The 16,319-nt window shown below is 42.7% G+C and overlaps 2 protein-coding genes across 2 annotated transcripts; one reads left to right on the top strand and one right to left on the bottom strand.

The window, feature by feature from the left end:
- Positions 1 to 402: 402 nt before the first annotated feature.
- On the top strand, positions 403 to 2,828 carry LOC135513939 (purpurin-like). Its single transcript, XM_064936975.1, has 6 exons — positions 403 to 589; positions 769 to 887; positions 1,083 to 1,219; positions 1,438 to 1,550; positions 1,655 to 1,867; positions 2,166 to 2,828. The coding sequence occupies exons 2-6, from the start codon at positions 771 to 773 to the stop codon at positions 2,174 to 2,176; spliced, it is 591 nt and encodes a 196-aa protein (XP_064793047.1). The 5' UTR covers positions 403 to 589; positions 769 to 770; the 3' UTR covers positions 2,177 to 2,828.
- A 66-nt stretch (positions 2,829 to 2,894) lies between these two features.
- idua (alpha-L-iduronidase) lies at positions 2,895 to 16,163 on the bottom strand. Its single transcript, XM_064936974.1, has 14 exons — positions 15,801 to 16,163; positions 15,122 to 15,262; positions 14,903 to 14,985; positions 8,190 to 8,297; positions 7,992 to 8,087; positions 7,622 to 7,824; positions 7,251 to 7,430; positions 6,873 to 7,089; positions 5,893 to 6,102; positions 4,010 to 4,131; positions 3,693 to 3,818; positions 3,468 to 3,544; positions 3,294 to 3,394; positions 2,895 to 3,186 (listed from the first exon to the last, which is right to left on the bottom strand). Exons 1-14 carry the CDS (start codon positions 15,947 to 15,949, stop codon positions 3,086 to 3,088), a joined length of 1,914 nt encoding a protein of 637 aa, XP_064793046.1. The 5' UTR covers positions 15,950 to 16,163; the 3' UTR covers positions 2,895 to 3,085.
- Positions 16,164 to 16,319: the final 156 nt, after the last annotated feature.

The raw sequence follows: 16,319 nt of genomic DNA, 5'->3' as shown, positions 1-16,319 counted from the left end.
ACATTTTGTCTGGGATTACAGAACCAAACTGGTGCAACAGATCATGTTACTTAACCCAGGGGCATTAACAGTCCCACGTGGACTGTTAATTTCATAAAGCATGTATTCTTACAATTGAATAATTGTTTACTCTTCAACTGCCTGAACTTGATATCCAATCCCTAATTATTAATCATTGTTCAATGAATATGTTACCAACTGATAAGACATGCATGTAATTTATTTCCATGTCACTAAAGAACTATCTAATACCTTGGTGTTGCCATGCCCATATGTAAACAGTACTTTGGCTTGGCTAAGGTAAACTAATTCGCTAGATGTGCTTTCTCTGTGTTTAGACTAGAAAATACCCTTGCTACAATTACATAAAGCCATTTCATTGTGTATGGGAGAGTGCAACAGTTTTGGGGTAGGATTTTGTTAACTGGATTAGTAATAGATTAAGATTTAACCCTCCACTTAGGACCAAGATGTGAAAATATAATCAGTGAGCTCGTCTGTGCCTTGTGTATATAAGGATCCTAGACAGAAGAGAAACGCATACCTGCAACTTCATTGAAGCTTAACCTCTTGCTTTGTTCCTGAAAAGGTATGTTTTTGCTACTTTTCATGGGAATGTTAAAATGTTGCTGTGAATATTTTTATGTTATGGGCTTTTTATACAAATGTAGTTACCAATTGAGAGGACCAGCTATTGTGCTTTATCAAAATATTGATTTGTTTTTATTACATATGAAGTTATACTTATGGAATTTCTCTCTTCTCTAGAAATGGACTTCCATATGCTGGCCCTTGTGGTGGTGCTCCTGGCGGGTCTGGAACAGAGTTGGGCTGCCTCCTGTGTGGTGGACAGCTTCAATGTCAAGGATGACTTTGACCCCAAGAGAGTGAGTAAAACAAACAGTTCTCTATAGAAGACCAAGCTGTCCTGCAAGGCCCTACATCTGTTTTTATGTGCTAGTGCCACAGTACACAGCTAGAAAAATAGTTACAACACTCCTGCTCCAGTTTGGAGGAAATAATAATTGCCTAGGCTACCTGTAAGGCTCTTCAACCAACCAGTTTATCTGTGTGTGCTCCAGTACGCAGGGAAGTGGTACGCTCTGCAGAAGAAGGACCCTGAGGGACTCTTCCTCCAGGACAACATCTCAGCTGAGTACACCATCGGTGACGACGGCTCCATGGTCGCCGCCTCCAAGGGACGTGTCACACTTTTTGGGTAAGAGCTGCCTGGAGGTTATTTCTGATGAAATGGTAATAGTCTTAATAGTAGTCTTAAAAGTAGTAATAGTCTTAAATTGAACATGGCTTTCCGAATCTGTGTATAAGGGTCAAACTGAAAACCTTACATCTACTACATGTTTGTAACTTAAAGCCATTTTACATGAATACTGTATCTACGATAAGTTGATTGGAAATACTTTCCCCTATTTACAGATTCTGGGTTGTGTGCGCTGACATGGCTGCCCAGTACACTGTGCCAGACTCTGCCAACCCTGGAAAGATGTTCATGAACTACCAGGGCCTGGCCAGCTATCTGTCCAGCGGAGGTACATCTACTAAATATACCGTTATACACAAATACACTTACAGATGCAGAAATAACAACTAGTAAGCTGCGCACGATACTCACAATACTCTCCTCTTCTCTCAGGTGACAACTACTGGGTGATTGACACCGACTATGACAACTATGCCATCACATATGCCTGCCGTACCCTGAAGGACGATGGAAGCTGTGAGGATGGCTACTCCCTGATATTCTCCCGTAACCCCCGTGGTCTGCCACCAGCCATCCAGAGGAGCATTCGCGCCAAGCAGGAAGAGATTTGCATGGCTGGACAATTTGAGCCCGTGCTGCAGTCTGGTATGGGTTACATTTTTCATATTTTATTTATAAAGCCCTTACATCAACAATTGTTATGAAATGCTTTATAGTAATCCGGACTACACCATCAGAGGAAGGATCAGTGTTGTCTGCATTACTGTAAATGCTGAGTGCCGCCTTTAAACATTCACTGAGAGTTACTTAACTCAATTCCTACTCAACAAATATTTATTACCAGCATAAATGTGCTTTCTACAACTAAAGCAAATGTTTATTTTTGGGATGTCCAACAAATTTAGCATCCCAGTTGACCCTCTGATTTTTCTCTGCTCAACAGGAGCTTGCTAAATGTCTACTATGAAGGAACTTGTGCTGCCAAGGGATCCCTACAACGTGCTGGCTTGGACAGAGATATTTACTGATGACTAAAGAGGGAAATCGCATAAGATTTTTTTATATAAAAATTATATTATGCCCCTCATGTACAGTACCAGTCAAAAGTTGGAACACCTACTTTATTTTCTACATTGTAGAAGACATCAAAACTATGAAATAACACATATGGAATCATATAGTAACCAAACATGTTAATCAAAATATATTGAATGGAAAAGCATTCCAAGATAAGCTGGTTGAGAGAATGCCAAGTGTGCAAAGCTGTCGAAGGTTAAATGTAGCAACTTTGAAGAATCTAAAATCTTTTGATTTGTTTAACACTTTTTTTGGTTACAACATGATTCCATATGTGTTCTTTCATAGTTTGCCTTCACTATTATTCTACAATGTAAAAATTTAGTAGGTGTCAACATTTGAGTGGTACTGTATATAAAAGTAATTGTACATTTGAGCATGACGCCTGCACCAATCCAATGGAGTTAGACTCTACATCACAGAAATACCTATATGAATATTAACACCACTATGTTATTGCTCATTCACTGTTCATCAGTTTGTGTTGGCAACAATAGAGTTTAAAGAAACTTAGTTGGCTTGGTGAGTACATTGTCCAGGGGAAAAACATGAGCATTATATAATGTTATCACTGTCTCATGAGTATTACAAAATATTCAAAATGGTAAGATTTACTTATTGATTGTGAAATTACAAAATATTTGTATGGAAAAATTATTCCATGTAAACAAACATTTCAGACTAAGTCAATAATGCCGATTATATTTTCTGAAAGTAAAAATTTTACAAAAAAATATGCTTTTGTACAATCAGTCATGGTACCATGTAGGAAATACTAGTTAACTTCTAGTTTTCCTCTGAATATTTCTCAGTCAGTGAATATTCTCCAGTTCTTCCCCAGTAGTCCACAGCTCGTACTCTGTAGCTACCACTAACTTCCAGGTTTTCTGTAATCAAATGACACATTTTCACATGTGAATCCACAATGCTTAATACAGGCCAACTATTGCATAAGATCACAAAAGAAAGTTTTAACTTTCTAAACCATTTTTACCTGGTGAATATACATAGGACGTGAAAATGGTATCCCGGGTGTTTACCCTCTTGAATTCTTCCTGGTCTTTGGAGAACTCCACCTCAAAAGTCTTAATGCACCTACAAAAAAATAAGACATGTCAACTCACCACTAAGTAGAAGAGCCCCCCCCCCCCCAAAAAAAAGTACTTACTTGGAATTTACACAATCATCTTTCCACACAATCATAACTTGGCTTTTTGTGATGCTGATGAATCGCAATCCATTCACCTTATAGGAGATCAATAAAATGCAGTTAGGGTATTGATGATTTAACAGGACAGTTTGAAAATACCATCCTAAGAAATGATAGACAAATTAAATCACCAAGGTGTGGATAATACTGTCATCAAAGCCCATGTCAGCTGGTGGCACTGACCTGGTCTGGCGTGGCCTTGGGCTGGGCACACACATGTATGAGGAGGACAGAGGGCACATAGAGCTTGGCCCACATGGTCAGGATGCCTTCAGCAGGGAAGGGCAGAGGTCCATCCACCTGAGGATCCTAGGGTTAAATCAACAAACCATTCAGCTCAGCTACAATGGCTGTAGTTCAATCCATAAAAAAAACTGACCATGTTCATACATTGCTGTCACTTAAAAAGAAGAGGAATTTATGATGTGATTGACTGAAATACAAGCTTAGTTATTTGAGAGAAATGTTATTTTCATGGAAGAGGGTGTTTTTCTTTGTACCTCAATGTTCCTCAGCTGTCTGAACTGCTCTGCTGTGGGGTAGTCTGGGCTGCCCATGCTCTGCCACAGCTGGGATGGGTTGGTCACATTGTTGTCCAGGTAATATGTTACATACACAAGTCCTAAAGTCAAAATCACAATTCATGAAACTGCTGAAGTCACTATTTTGCTCATCTACTAACAGTTCAAATCCAATACTTACGGAACTGATAATACATTTGAATCCAACTGCAATTTTGTTTGTAACATCAAAGAAACATTTAAAGTTGACTATATACAGAGCTTTCAGAAAGTATTCAAACTCCTTGACTTTATCCACATTTTGTTACGTTACAGCCTTATTCTAAAATGTATTCAATTGTTTTTGTGTCAATATATACACACACACACACACACACACACACACACAATACCCCATAATGATAAAACAAAATGTTTTTAGAAATGTTTGCTCATTTATTACAATTAAACTGAGACATCACATTTACATAAGTATTCAGACCCTTTACTCCACACCTTTGGCAGCGATTACAGCATTGGGACTTCTTGGGTATGACGCTACAAGCTTGGTACACTTGTATTTTGGGAGTTTCTCTGCAGACCCTCTCAAGCTCTGTCAGGTTGGATGGGGAGCATTGCTGCACAGATATTTTCAGGTCTCTCCAGAGATGTTCGATCGGGTTAAAGTCCGGACTCTGGCTGGACCACAAGAACATTTAGAAACTTGTCCCGAAGCCACTCCCTGCATTGTCTTGGCTGTGTGCTTAGGGTCGTTGTCCTGTTGGAAGGTGAACCTTAGCCCCAGTCTGGAGGTCCTGAGCACTCTGGAGCAGGTTTTCATCAAGGATCTCTCTGTACTTTGTTCCATTCGTCTTTGCCTCGATCCTGACTAGTCTCCCAGTCCCTGCCACTGAAAAAGGTCCCTACAGCATGATGCCGCCACCACCATGCTTCACCGTAGGGATGGTGCCAGGTTTCCTCCAGACATGGCACTTGGCATTTAGGCCAAAGAGTTCAATCTTGGTTTCATCAGACCAGAGAATCAGGTTTCTCATGGTCTGAGAGTATTTAGGTGTCTTTTGGAAAACTCAAAGCAGGCTGTCATGTGCCTTTTACTGAGGAGTGGCTTCCGTCTGGTCACTCTACCATAAAGCCTGATTGGTGGAGTGCTACACAGATGGTTGTCCTTCTGGAAGGTTCTCCCATCTCCACAGAGGAGCTCTGTCAAAGTGACCATTGGATTCTTCTTTACCTCCCTGACCAAGGCCTTTCTCCTCCGATCGCTCAGTTTGACCGGGCGGCCAGCTCTAGGAAGAGTCTTGGTGGTTCCAAACTTCTTCCGTTTAAGAATGATGGAGGCCACTGTTCTTGGGGACCTTCCATGCTGCAGACATTTTTTGGTACACCTCCCCAGATCTGTGTCGACACAATCCTTTCTCGGAGCTCTACGGACAATTCCTTTGACCTCATGGCTTTGTTTTGTGGAACCTTTTATATAGACAGATGTGCCTTTCCAAATCATGTTCAATAAATTGAATATACCACAAGTAGACTCCAAGTTGTAAAAATATCAAGGGTGATCAATGGAAACAGGATGCACCTAAGCTCAATTTCGAGTCTCATAGAAAAGTGTCTGATTTACATAAGTATTAAGGTATGTTATTTATTTTATTTTTATACATTTGCAAAGACTTCTAAAAATCTGTTTTCGCTTTGTCATTATGGGGTATTGTGTGTAGATTTAGGATTTTTTATTCAATCCATTTTAGAATAAGGCTGTAAGGTAACAATGTGGAAAAATGGAAGAGGTCTGAATTCTTTCTGAATGCACTCTACATATGAAATAAAACTAAGTCCTGATTCAGACATTGGTCAACACCCACCTTTCTGTCCTGTGAATCCTTTGAGAGACACCCTAATGAGGTCGGTGGTGGTAGATGTGCTGGTGTCATCGCTGTTATAGATCAGCACAGTGGCTTGCCAGCTGTCAGAGGTCCAGGACATGAGGGGGTCATGGGTGCTGGCAAGGATCCCCACAGTGTTGTTGTCGGTCCCCCCAACCTCCACAACCTCAGACAGTACTTGAGTCTCTCCTTTTTGCAAAACAATAATAAAAAACTAAACATCATTTCATAAAAAGTTAGAACATCTGGGTAGACAGATTAAGTCCCACCTAAATTTGGTGGGAAAAAACAAGAACTGTTCTATACCTTATCACTACAAGAAAAGACAACAGCTATTGAAAAGAACTACTTATTTATTATTATTTGTTTATGTGTAACTCTATTGTTTTTGTCAAAATGCTTTGCGCTATCTTGGCCAGGTCGCAGTTGTAAATGAAAACTTCTTCAGGCTGGTTAACCTGGTCAACCTGGTTAAATAAAGGTGACGTAAATAAATAGAGCGAGCAGCCCCATGACGGCCACTACAGGAGAGAGCCTCACCTAGCAGAGCAAGCAGCCCCATGACTGTCACTACAGGAGAGAGCCTCACCTAGCAGAGCAAGCAGCCCCATGACGGTCACTACAGGAGAGAGCCTCACCTAGCAGAGCAAGCAGCCCCAAGACGGTCACTACAGGAGAGAGCCTCACCTAGCAAAGCAAGCAGCCCCATGACGGTCACTACAGGAGAGAGCCTCACCTAGCAGAGCAAGCAGCCCCATGACGGTCACTACAGGAGAGAGCCTCACCTAGCAGAGCAAGCAGCCCCATGACGGTCACTACAGGAGAGAGCCTCACCTAGCAGAGCAAGCAGCCCCATGACGGTCAGCCCCATGACGGTCACTACAGGACGGTCACTACAGGAGAGCCTCACCTAGCAGAGCAAGCAGCCCCATGACCGTCACTACAGGAGAGAGCCTCACCTAGCAGAGCAAGCAGCCCCATGACCGTCAGTATAGGCTTCCTGAGCAGCTGGACGTGGGGGGGCTGGGTGTTGTTGATCTGGAAGCGGGCTGTCAGGGTGCGCTGGGTGAACGGATGAGGGTGGTAGCTGAGAAAGGCATTGTCATTGCTTAGCAGGGTGTAGTTGATGGTGTTGTTCTGGTCAGACAACAGCAGGTCCTGGTGTTGGGAGATCACCTGGTGGACAGCAGGATTCGGGTCAATTCCATAAAAACAGTATACTGAAATTCAAATTCCAATGTTCCTCAATGCATTTCAATGAGGAAAGTTTGGAATTTAAATGGAATTGACCCCAAACCTGATGGACATAGGAGACAAGTCAGTTAACTGTTTCATACCTTGACCACCATGGCTGCATATGTCACATCAGCCCTCCACGCCAGAGGTTTGGACCAGCCCACCAATGGATCGGCCTCATCATTGTAAACTGGCAGAGTTCGGAAGAGAGGGAAATGCTCCTGGATCTCTCTCACTGTCTGGATCTCCTGTTCCATGATGGGTAACGAATAGCCTCCACCCTGAAAGAAAGCAAAACCTAAACTTGAACTGAGTCTCACAAGCCCAAGCCAGTTTTCATCCTGAAACTGAGTGCTTCAATTGTCAGGATTAGGCACTGTTCTCTTGTTAGGAGACTAGAGTCAGACAGAATAATTGTTAAAACATAGTAATGAAGGTGTGCAGTTTACACACACCATGGTCCCAGGCCCACCTTTTTGTGCAGGGCGATGTAGTCCAGCCGCACCCCTGTCTCCCCAGTGAAGAAATTGGTGCCATTGTAGCAGTGCTGCAGCATAGCCCAGCAGTAGGGGGAGTGTGGTGGGGTGTGGCAGGAGTCTCCTGGACCGCCCAAGCGCAGGGCCCTACTGGCAGCCCGCAGGCCCTCAGAACAGGCATCATAGTAGTTCAGGAACCCTGGAAGTGGAAGCAGACCAATAGCCTCTAGTGGGTGCTGAGATACAGACCACAGACAAATTATTATTCATCAAATGAGATTATATTATGCTTTCTTTCATTCCTTACAGAAAGTATGATGGTACAGGACTGTTGCCACCTGTCGGAATATTTTTTATTTTTTATACCTTGGATAGACACAGTCACGTTGTCAAAGTCATGATTGTTCGGTTCATTCCATGTTTCAAAGTTCCACAGAGATACACTTCCCAAGCCATACTTCTCTGTAATTCAGGAGGAATAGTGTTAGTGAGTATACCATTTATATGATCCATAAGATTACATAGGTTACTGTGTGTTCACCTACCACTGAAGAGTATACTCACCAATATACCTCTTTGCAATGAGATGCACCAGGTTTCTCCACTCCACCACCTGCATTTTGTCTTCAAAGTTGGTGAAGTAGTTGTTCACACTGCCCATCAATTCAAAACCTGGAACAAACAAGTAGAAAAAAAAACTCAATATGAACCATAGTCAAAAAGAAAAATACTACTGAGAAAGCATATACTGAACAAAAATAAATGCAACATGTAAAGTTTTGGTTCCATGAGCTGAAATAAGATCCCAGACATTTTCCATACACACAAAAAGTTTATTTTTCTCAACTGTTGTGCACATTTTTTTTTTATATCCCTGTTAATGAGCATTTCTCTTTTGCCAAGATAATCCATCCCCCTGAATGGTATGGCATATCAAGAAACTGATTAAACAACAGCATGGTCATTACACAGGTGCACCTTGTGCTGGGGACAATAAAAGGCCACTCCAAAATGTGCAGTTTTGTCACGAAACACAAGGCCACAGATGTCTCAAGTTGAGGAAGCATGCAATTGGCATGTCCACCAGATCTGCTGCAAGAGAATTTAATGTTAATTTCTCTACCATATGCCGCCTCTAACAACTGCAGACCACTTGTAACCACGCCAGCCTAGGACCTCCACATCCAGCTTCTTCACTTGCGGGATCATCTGAGACAATCACCCGGGCAACTGAAGAATTTCTGCACAAGATGTCAGGGAAGCTCATCTGCGTGCTCTTCGTCCTTACCAGAGTGTTGACATGACTGCAATTTGGCGTTGTATCCAACTTCAGTGGGCAAATGCTCACCTTCGATGGCCGCTGGCACGCTGGAGAGGTGTGCTCTTCACAGATGAATCCCGGTATCAACTGTACCGGGCAGATGGTAGACAACGTGTATTGTGTCATGTGGACGGGCAGTTTGCTGATGTCAATGTTGTGAACAGAGTGCCCCTTGGTGGTGGGGTTATGGTATGGGCTGGCATAAGCTACGGACAACAAACACAATTGCATTTTAGCAATGGCAATTTGAATGGACAGAGATACCGTGACGAGATCCTGAGGCCCATTGTCGTGCCATTCATCTGTTGCCATCACCTCATGTTTCAGCATGATAATGCATAACCCCATGTCACAAGGATCTGTACACATTTCCTGGAATATGAAAATGTCCCAGTTCTTCCGTGGCCTGCAAACTCACAAGACATGTAAGCATGTTTGGGATGCTCTCTCTCTCTCTCTCTCACACACACACACACACACACACACACACACACACACACACACACACACACACACACACACACACTGCTCAAAAAATAAAGGGAACACTAAAATAACACATCCTCGATCTGAATGAATGAAATATTCTTATTAAATACTTTTTTCTTTACATAGTTGAATGTGCTGACAACAAAATCACACACAAATTATCAATGGAAATCAAATTTATCAACCCATGGAGGTCTGGATTTGGAGTCACACTCAAAATTAAAAGTGGAAAACCACACTACAGGCTGATCCAACTTTTAGTTAATGTCCTTAAAACAAGTAAAAATGAGGCTCAGTTGTGTGTGTGGCCTCCACTTGCCTGTATGACCTCCCTACAATGCCTGGGCATGCTCCTGGTGAGGTGGCGGATGGTCTCCTGAGGGATCTCCTCCCAGACCTGGACTAAAGCATCCGCCAACTCCTGGACAGTCTGTGGTGCAACGTGGCATTGGTGGATGGAGCGAGACATGATGTCCCAGATGTGCTCAATTGGATTCAGGTCTGGGGAATGGGCTGGCCAGTCCACAGCTTCAATGCCTTCCTCTTGCAGGAACTGCTGACACACTCCAGCCACATGAGGTCTAGCATTGTCTTGCATTAGGAGGAACCCAGGGCCAACCGCACCAGCATATGGTCTCACAAGGGGTCTGAGGATCTCATCTCGGTACCTAATGGCAGTCAGGCTACCTCTGGCGAGCACATGGAGGGCTGTGCGGCCCCCCAAAGAAATGCCACCCCACACTATGACTGACCCAACGCCAAACCGGTCATGCTGGAGGACGTTGCAGGCAGCAGAACATTCTCCACAGCGTCTCCAGACTCTGTCACGTCTGTCACTTGTGCTTAGTGTGAACCTGCTTTCATCTGTGAAGAGCACAGGGCGCCAGTGGCGAATTTGCCAATCTGGGTGTTCTCTGGCAAATGCCAAACGTCCTGCACGGTGTTGGGCTGTAAGCACAACCCCCACCTGTGGACGTCGGGCCCTCACACCACCCTCATGGAGTCTGTTACTGACCGCTTGAGCAGACACATGCACATTTGTGGCCTGCTGGAGGTCATTTTGCAGGGCTCTGGCAGTGCTCCTCCTGCTCCTCCTTGCACAGAGGCGGAGGTAGAGGTCTTGCTGCTGGGTTGTTGCCCTCCTACGGCCTCCTCCACGTCTCCTGATGTACTGGCCTGTCTCCTGGTAGTGCCTCCATGCTCTGGACACTATGCTGACAGACACAGCAAACCTTCTTCCCACAGCTCGCATTGATGTGCCATCCTGGATGAGCTGCACTACCTGAGCCACTTGTGTGGGTTGTAGACTCCGTCTCATGCTACCACTAGAGTGAAAGCACCGCCAGCATTCAAAAGTGACCAAAACATCAGCCAGGAAGCATAGGAACTGAGAAGTGGTCTGTGGTCACCACATGCAGAACCACTCCTTTATTGGGGGTGTCTTGCTAATTGCCTATAATTTCCACCTGTTGTCTATTCCATTTAAACAACAGCATGTGAAATTTATTGTCAATCAGTGTTGCTTCCTAAGTGGACAGTTTGATTTCACAGAAGTGTGATTGACTTGGAGTTACATTGTGTTGTTTAAGTGTTCTCTTTATTTTTTTGAGCAGTATATATATATACACATACATACATACACACATATAGATATATATATACAGTGCCTTGCGAAAGTATTCGGCCCCCTTGAACTTTGCGACCTTTTGCCACATTTCAGGCTTCAAACATAAAGATATAAAACTGCATTTTTTTGTGAAGAATCAACAACAAGTGGGACACAATCATGAAGTGGAACAACATTTATTGGATATTTCAAACCTTTTTAACAAATCAAAAACTGAAACATTGGGCGTGCAAAATTATTCAGCCCCCTTAAGTTAATACTTTGTAGCGCCACCTTCTGCTGCGATTACAGCTGTAAGTCGCTTGGGGTATGTCTCTATCAGTTTTGCACATCGAGAGACTGACATTTTTTCCCATTCCTCCTTGCAAAACAGCTCGAGCTCAGTGAGGTTGGATGGAGAGCATTTGTGAACAGCAGTTTTCAGTTCTTTCCACAGATTCTCGATTTGATTCAGGTCTGGACTTTGACTTGGCCATTCTAACACCTGGATATGTTTATTTTTGAACCATTCCATTTTAGATTTTGCTTTATGTTTTGGATCATTGTCTTGTTGGAAGACAAATCTCCGTCCCAGTCTCAGGTCTTTTGCAGACTCCATCAGATTTTCTTCCAGAATGGTCCTGTATTTGGCTCCATCCATCTTCCCATCAATTTTAACCATCTTCCCTGTCCCTGCTGAAGAAAAGCAGGCCCAAACCATGATGCTGCCACCACCATGTTTGACAGTGGGGATGGTGTCTTCATTGTGATGAGCTGTGTTGCTTTTACGCCAAACATAACATTTTGCATTGTTGCCAAAAAGTTCAATTTTGGTTTCATCTGACCAGAGCACCTTCCACATGTTTGGTGTGTCTCCCAGGTGGCTTGTGGCAAACCTTAAACAGCACTTTTTATGGATATCTTTAAGAAATGGCTTTCTTCTTGCCACTCTTCCATAAAGGACAGATTTGTGCAATAAACGACTGATTGTTGTCCTATGGACAGAGTCTCCCACCTCAGCTGTAGATCTCTGCAGTTCATCCAGAGTGATCATCGGCCTCTTGGCTGCATCTCTGATCAGTCTTCTCCTTGTATGAGCTGAAAGTTTAGAGGGACGGCCAGGTCTTGGTAGATTTGCAGTGGTCTGATACTCCTCCCATTTCAATATTATCGCTTGCACAGTGCTCCTTGGGATGTTTAAAGCTTGGGAAATCTTTTTGTATCCAAATCCGGCTTTAAACTTCTTCACAACAGTATCTCGGACCTGCCTGGTGTGTTCCTTGTTCTTCATGATGCTCCCTGCGCTTTTAACGGACCTCTGAGACTATCACAGTGCAGGTGCATTTATACGGAGACTTGATTACACACAGGTGGATTGTATTTATCATCATTAGTCATTTAGGTCAACATTGGATCATTCAGAGATCCTCACTGAACTTCTGGAGAGCGTTTGCTGCACTGAAAGTAAAGGGGCTGAATACTTTTGCACGCCCAATTTTTCAGTTTTTGATTTGTTAAAAAAGTTTGAAATATCCAATAAATGTCATTCCACTTCATGATTGTGTCTCACTTGTTGTTGACTCTTCACAAAAAAATACAGTTTTATATCTTTATGTTTGAAGCCTGAAATGTGGCAAAAGGTTGCAAAGTTCAAGGGGGCCGAATACTTTCACAAGGCACTGTACATACACACACATTCATACACACATACATACATATATATATGCGTATGTAAGTTTTTAGTCGCGTACAAGCAGGTCAGCCACCAGGGGGAGACTCGTTGAAGCCTGGTGACAGACGGGAGTATACATCATGAGGCGATGGCTCCATCTGCTGGACGTGCCAGGTCTCAACGGGTTCTCCACCCAGGAATAATTGGGGCTGATTGGGGAGTTCTTGAGTAATCAAGGGCTGATTGCTAACCAGCTGTACAAGCCCCATAAAGCTGCCAGAAGGGCAGCACACAGGGGAGGACTGGGAGAAGTAAGGTGACTTCCGTGTAGTTGAAGACGGTATCCCGGAGAGGGTCTCATTGGGGAGAACTATCCTTTTCGTTTGATTTATTATTTAATAAACACCCTTGAAACAGAGCTAATCATACTCTGTCCATGTCTGATCTGTGTAAACGTCTTGAGCTAACCTCCTGGTCTGCCACAATATATATATATATATATATATATACAGTTGAAGTCAGAAGTTTATAAACACTTAGGTTGGAGTCATTAAAACTCGTTTTTCAACCACTCCACAAATTTATTGTTAAACCATAGTTTTGGCAAGTTAGTTAGGACATCTACTTTGTGCATAACGCAAGTAATTTTTCCAACAATTGTTTACTGAGATTATTTCACTTATAATTCACTGTATCACAATTCCAGTGGGTCAGAAGTTTACATACACTAAGTTGACTGTGCCTTTAAACAGCTTGGAAAATTACAGAAAACGATGTCATGGCTTTAGAAGCTTCTGATAGTCTAATTGACATTATTTGAGTCAATTGGAGGTGTACCTGTAGATGTATTTCAAGGCCTACCTTCAAACTCAGTGCATCTTTGCTTGACATCATGGGAAAATAAAAATAAATCAGCCAAGACCGCAGAAAAAAAGATGTAGACCTCCACAAGTCTGGTTCATCCTTGGGAGCAATTTCCAAATGCCTGAAAGTACCACGTTCATCTGTACAAACAATAGTACACAAGTATAAACACCATAGGACCATGCAGCTGTCATACCGCTCAGGAAGGAGACACGTTCTGTCTCCTAGAGATGAACGTACTTTGAGGTAAAAAGTACAAATCAATCCCAGAACAGCAGCAAAGGACCCTGTGAAGATGCTGGAGGAAACGGGTACAAATGTATCTATATCCACATTAAAACGAGTCCTATACCGACATAACCTGAAAGGCCGCTCAACAAGGAAGAGCCACTGCTCCAAAACTGCAATAAAAAAGCCAGACTACGGTTTGCAACTGCACATGGGGACAAAGATGGTACTTTTTGGAGAAATGTCCTCTGGTCTGATGAAACAAAAATAGAACTGTTTGGCCATAATGACCATTGTTATGTTTGGAGGAAAAAGGGGGACGCTCGCAAGCCGAAGAACACCATCCCAACCGTGAAGCACGGGGGTGGCAGCATCATGCTGTGGGGGTTCTTTGCTGCAGGAGGGACTGGTGCACTTCACAAAATAGATGGCATCATGAGGTAGGAAAATGTTGATATATTGAAGCAACATCAGTCAGGAAGTTAAAGCTTGGTTGCAAATGGGTCTTCCAAATGGGCAATAACCCCAAGCATACTTCTAAAGTTGTGGCAAAATGGCTTAAGGACAACAAAGTCAAGGTATTGGAGTGGCCATCACAAATCCCATAGAAAACCTGTGGGCAGAACTGAAAAAGCGTATGCGAGCAAGGAGGCCTGCCAACCAGACTCAGTTACACCAGCTATGTCAGGAGGAAATGGACAAAATTCACCCAACTAATTGTGGGAAGCTTGTGGAAGGCTACCTGACACCGTTGATTTCTAGTTAAACAATTCAAATGCAATGCTACCAAATACTAACTGAGTGTATGTAAACTTCTGACCCGTTGGGAATGTGATGAAAGAAATAAAAGCTTAAATAAATCACTCTACTATTATTCTGACATTTCACAATCTTAAAATAGTGGTGATCCTATCCTAACTGACCTAAGACAGATAATTTTTACCTGGATTAAATGTCAGGAATTGTGAAACACTGAGTTAAATGTAGTTGGCTAAGGTGTATGCAAACTTCTGACTTCAACTATAATATATATATATATATATATATATCTATTTATATATAAAAGTCACCAGATCAGGTGGGTGAAAGTACTGTACCTGGGAGTAGTCCATTTATCCACAAGAGGTCAATCAGCTGGTCCAGTTGGCTAAAGTTGTACTGGAGTTCTCCTTTGTCAATGCTACAAAACAATACTTTGAATTAGATTAACGCGACATATCACAATGGGATATACAACATACAAATGTCACTTAACATGTACATATTTGATTTACTAACCCACCTCAAGGCCCTAAAGCAGGCACCCCCATACTCACTGTGCTGTGATCAGCTCCAGCATCCAGTGGATCCGAACCTGCTGAATCCCCCCATGGGGGACTGAGCCCACGTAGGCCAGGTTCAGCTCCTGGTCCCTGCTCAGGTCATACTGGTTGGACTGGGTGTGTGGAAGAGGGGGGCTGGAGAGGGGAAGAAAGCATGTGTTTACAATTAGCTGAGTCGTCGGGCAAATTGAGCCACCCATAGGGAATCCCTCTGTTTACCAAAGTCAATCAGATTTAAAAAACAGAAATACACCTTATGGAACAGCGGGCACTGTGAAGATACACACATACACACAATAAAAACGCCCTCTACAAACAGATTTGGTATTGTAGATATGCGATAGTAGAGTAATGGCCTGAGGGAACACAGTTAATGCGATGTGAAAAGTGTTATAGTAATATTTTAACTTTTTTAACTGCCTTAATATTGTTGGACCCCAGAAAGAGTAGCTGCTAATGGGGGTCCTAAATAAATACGAATACAAAATAGCCTATGACAAATAGTTTTTTTGCATGTGGTCCTGCCCTTATTTTAATAATAAGGTAGTTTTTTTTAAATATTTTGTTTTAACACTGTTGCAAAGTGGTCATTAACTAACAGACAGTAGCCATGAAAGGTAGCATAGCCACAAAATATGACTCTAAACTAAATCAAAAAGGTGCATTATCCTACCAGAAACCAGTGCTCCTCCAGAAATGTTTCAGATGTCCTGATGGCTTTCCGACATCCACTGTGATCTCATATGAAGAGCCTACAGCATTGGGTATTGTCATCAACAATGCAAAGACAAACAAGTTTACAGGATGCATCAAACTGAACATGTTAGCAAGACAGCTAACTCAAGCTACTAACAAAAACGTAGATAAACATAGTCGCACAAGTAATGGCTGCAAATGTTATGACATGTCTAGGAGCTCGGCATCATCCTTGAAATAAAGGATCATTTTAAATGATACATCTCAGTACTTCAACGATAGCTCGCTTAGTACAGTAGTTTGTTGTCATACGTCAACGTAACAGTTCCGCTCGCTCAGCTGATTGTGCCGACGTAAAACTCCAGCGACTTTTACTCTTGCCCACTACATTTCTTCGTAGCATAAAAAAATCTAACTCGTGAAACAGTTTCCCAGCTTCATCTGGCACAAATTCTGGACGCTAAAGAGGTTGACATAAATCTTAATTTAGAGGATG

This window comes from Oncorhynchus masou, chromosome 25 (genome assembly GCF_036934945.1).
Source record: "Oncorhynchus masou masou isolate Uvic2021 chromosome 25, UVic_Omas_1.1, whole genome shotgun sequence".
In the NCBI taxonomy this organism is placed as follows: Eukaryota; Metazoa; Chordata; class Actinopteri; order Salmoniformes; family Salmonidae; genus Oncorhynchus; species Oncorhynchus masou.
This window is presented reverse-complemented; position numbering and strand designations above follow the sequence as displayed.